The following is a 4,000-nucleotide window of genomic DNA, read 5'->3' on the forward strand; positions in this document are numbered from 1 at the left end:
TCTTAAGCTCTCAGTTCTGTTAGATTTTTGAGGTCTGAGTCTTTGGATGGATAACATGGGAAACTCACTTTTGCTGCCTTATCAACTCCAAGGTGGAAGTCGTGTTCCTACTAAACTCATCCTATTGCGATGCTACTACCTAAGTGTAGTTCACAAAGTGCTTTCTCCAACATTACGTACATTTGAGCTTAAACATACTAGCAAGTTGTAAAATATCATCCTGTTTCATATGTAAAAGTTAGTCACTGAACCAGAATCACATGACTGCTGGATAAAATCAGTTTTTAAACTACATTCTCTGATTCTGGACCTTTCCACAAGCCCAACCTCTTCCCAACGTTTCCTTTTGTAATAACTTTACGCACTTCGTCAACGTGGGTCTTCTTGATACGTTTAAGGTAGTTTTTATAACTTTTCAATAGGGATTTTCTTCATTGTTTATCGTTTATCCTACCATTGTCGCATCCCAGGCTCTCCCCACCTGAAATCTGAGGTGAGTTGGTAAAGGTGGAGAGCTCCTACAGTGGCACTGCATTGTCTCCAGGTGGTAGCTGGCTCTCCCATAGGCCACGTTATGTCCTTGTCTAGGCGCTGGCCTGCCCATGATGCAGAAAAGATATAAAGCACATCAGGATAAAGCCTGTGATGATGGCCCGTAAATGATCTGAAACATCTGGCTAAGGCTGGCCAGCTGTATACAATAGGTATTCAGAGAAAGTTATTCGTACTGTTCTTTGATTCAACAGCTTCTGTTATTTCTGGCTATCTCTGCAGATTCACAATCCTCACACTTTTTAATGGGAACAGACAACCAGACGTGGGTGACAGAGTTTATTCTTCTCGGCCTGTCCAGGAACTGGGACACTCAGGTCTCACTCTTTGTCCTGTTCGTGGTCATGTACCTGGTGACAGTGCTGGGGAACTTCCTCATTGTTCTTCTGATCAGACTGGACAGCCGGCTCCACACTCCCATGTATTTCTTTCTCACCAACCTGTCCCTTGTCGATGTCTCTTATGCCACAAGCATCGTCCCTCAGATGTTGGTTCATTTTCTTGTGGAACATAAAGGAATCCCATACGTGAGCTGCGCGGCGCAGTTATTTTTCTCCCTGGGCTTGGGCGGCATTGAGTTTGTTCTACTGGCAGTGATGGCCTATGACCGCTACGTGGCTGTGTGTGACCCCTTGCGGTACTCGGTCACCATGCATGGAGGGCTCTGTGCTAGGTTGGCCATCGCGTCCTGGGTCAGTGGCTGTCTCAACTCTCTCATGCAGACCGCCATCACCTTTCAACTGCCCATGTGCTCAAATAAATTTATCGATCACATCTCCTGTGAACTCCTGGCTGTAGTCAGACTAGCCTGCGTGGACACTTCATCCAATGAGATCGCCATCATGGTTTCTAGCATTGTCCTGCTGATGTCACCGTTCTGTCTGGTTCTCTTGTCCTACGTCAGGATCATCTCCACCATCTTGACGATCAGGTCCACGGAGGGAAGAAGGAAAGCTTTCCACACCTGTGCCTCTCACCTCACAGTGGTGGCCCTGTGCTATGGCATGGCCATTTTCACTTACATCCAGCCCCACTCCGGCCCCTCTGTCCTTCAGGAGAAGTTGATCTCTCTCTTTTATGCCATTTTGACGCCCATGCTGAACCCCATGATTTACAGTCTAAGGAATAAGGAGGTGAAGGGGGCCTGGCAGAAACTCTTATGGCAATTATCTGGCTTAACGTCAAAACTGGTGACTTGATGAATCATGAGGATCATTTAGAGAAGCGCTTTGTGTGTTCTCCCACTTAAGTCAGATATGACAGGCATCAATGCATCGCCCTGGCAACCAGGAAGGAGATGACATTATGATGTGTACTGGGAATGTGGGTAGGAGGCTGAGTGTTTAGGTTGGGGTGTGAGATATGGGGGGAGGCATTTTTATGTCACAGTAGCACATTCTGTGGAGTTAAGCACTGCTGTGATTGAATTCAGCCTCACTCAGTCTTTATTCATATGGCCTGTGAGGAATGAAGAAAATACCATTTGCTGTTTTGATTTGTCACATCGTTTATAATCATGGACCTAGTTATGGATTTAATTTGCAGCACTACTTTTTGTTCCTCCAAATTTTGTACAAGCTTATTATGCTTCTATTATGAACACCATGATTTTCATATATGAAAACTCACCTAAGATAATGTGTGGCACGTGTAGCCATATCCCACAGTTGTACAAGTCACTGTTCTTAGGAGAGCGTTGTTATCAGGGTGGATTAAAATATTTTTGTGTGGGACCCACTACATGTGAACATACATACTCCGACTAATGGACATGATCGAGTGGAGAAACATCAACTAGTTTACTCTGATAAGGATCTAACCAAAGGTTGTTTGTACACAGGGACATTACTGGGTAAGGAAAACATGAAATTCAGTTACTACTAAATAGTGCATGAATAATTTAAGAATAAAGCTATTACATATACATGGGGTCTTATTCAGAGGGTAAAACTAATTTCTGAAAATTCAGCAAAGCTATTCTCTGAAACTTTGGAAACAAATAAGCAATTAAATAATGAGGTAAATACGTAAAATATCAAAGGCATATCAAAGAAAGCCATTTTCTTACAGCTTTAATATGGCGTTTGGGTTACCAGGATAGGTCAGTCTGTCGTTGAGATGTTACCCTACGTCTCCATACTAGATGCCTTCTGGTACTCCCTTCCCCACAAGGCCCTACTCAGCCTTTGTGAATCTAGTAAGCTGGCATCGCCTATGCCAACAAAGCTAAATATTAAGGTAAAACAGGGAAGAAATATTAAAAAAGGAATAGGTATAGGAGGGAAGAAAAATAATGTGATAGTAGTAGGTCTTCTTGCTGTCTTTAAGAAGTCTCAAAGGGGACCCTCCCTTCTTTCCCTCCTCTCTTTATTTAGTCAGTTGATTTGCATTTGGGAGTTGGGCATCGGAAGTTGAAGGGTGTCTAGTGGCCCCTGTTTTTCCTGTGAAAGAAGAAGCGGTGCCCATTGCTAAGAGTCCAGAGGAGGGAATGCAGGAGTAGGAGGTTTGGGAATGATGAAGGTTAAAAGTTCCCATGATTTCCAAGAAAATGTGCCCCCTTTAGCCATGGCTAACACTCTCTACCTAAGTAGCTCTAAATTTCATCTTGGTATCTTCAACTGCAAGGCCATAGCAGTCGAACTTTTCCTTTAAAGTGACCAACTTTACCTTTGCCCTCAGCCTTTTCTAACAAAGTTACAGATGATCATGTTGTGGGCATCCACGTTGATGAAGGCACTGAACTGCAGTAGGCAGTGCGGGAGTATCAAAGTTGTGTTTAGATACGGCCACTACCTCAGGAAATGGACAATCTTCTGGGGCAGTGGTTGGGACATTGTGTCTGTAAAGGGCCAGATGGTAAATATTTTAGACTTTGTGGGCCACACAGTCTACATTTACAGCTACTCTACTCTGCCATGGAAGCACTAAAATGGCCAGAGGCAACATATGAAAGAATAAGCATGCTTCATACCAGGAATCTTAAGGTGTGGACACTGAAATTTGAATTTTATATAATTTTCACAAATCATCAGATATTGTTCTTCTTTTGATTTTTTCCTACTGTTTAAAAAAAATAAAAAGCATTCTTTTCTTGTAGGCCATACACAAACAGGCGGTGAGCAACACTTGACTTGTGGGGTTTGGCTTCCTACACAATTATAGGGCAAATTGGACAAAATGCAAAATTATAACACAAGGTATGCACAGAAAGAACTCTGTGAATTCAGAAGAAGTTTTTTTTTTTTTCTTTTCTTTTTTTGGATGTGGATGGAAGATTGTATTGGTCATGTCTTCTGACCAATATTCAGTGATTCTCACTTCAGGTTGCCTTTCAGAAAGCATCTCATTTATTATAGTCGTTTAGGTTCAATTGCCCAAGATCTAAGGACGCCACACTAATGGGAAAATCATGCATTGAGCATCTTGATATATGGGTATCAGTATTACT

At 42.6% G+C, this 4,000-nt stretch overlaps 1 protein-coding gene across 1 annotated transcript; it reads left to right on the top strand.

Annotated features, from left to right (window-relative positions):
- The first annotated feature begins 797 nt into the window (after positions 1 to 797).
- Positions 798 to 1,751, top strand: LOC150002288 (olfactory receptor-like protein OLF3). The gene has a single exon (XM_090286839.1). The coding sequence runs from the start codon at positions 798 to 800 to the stop codon at positions 1,749 to 1,751; it is 954 nt and encodes a 317-aa protein (XP_090142965.1).
- The last annotated feature ends 2,249 nt before the right edge of the window (positions 1,752 to 4,000 follow it).

This window comes from Furipterus horrens, unplaced genomic scaffold (assembly GCF_987537825.1).
Source record: "Furipterus horrens unplaced genomic scaffold, mFurHor1.1.pri manual_scaffold_9, whole genome shotgun sequence".
Lineage (NCBI taxonomy): Eukaryota > Metazoa > Chordata > Mammalia > Chiroptera > Furipteridae > Furipterus > Furipterus horrens.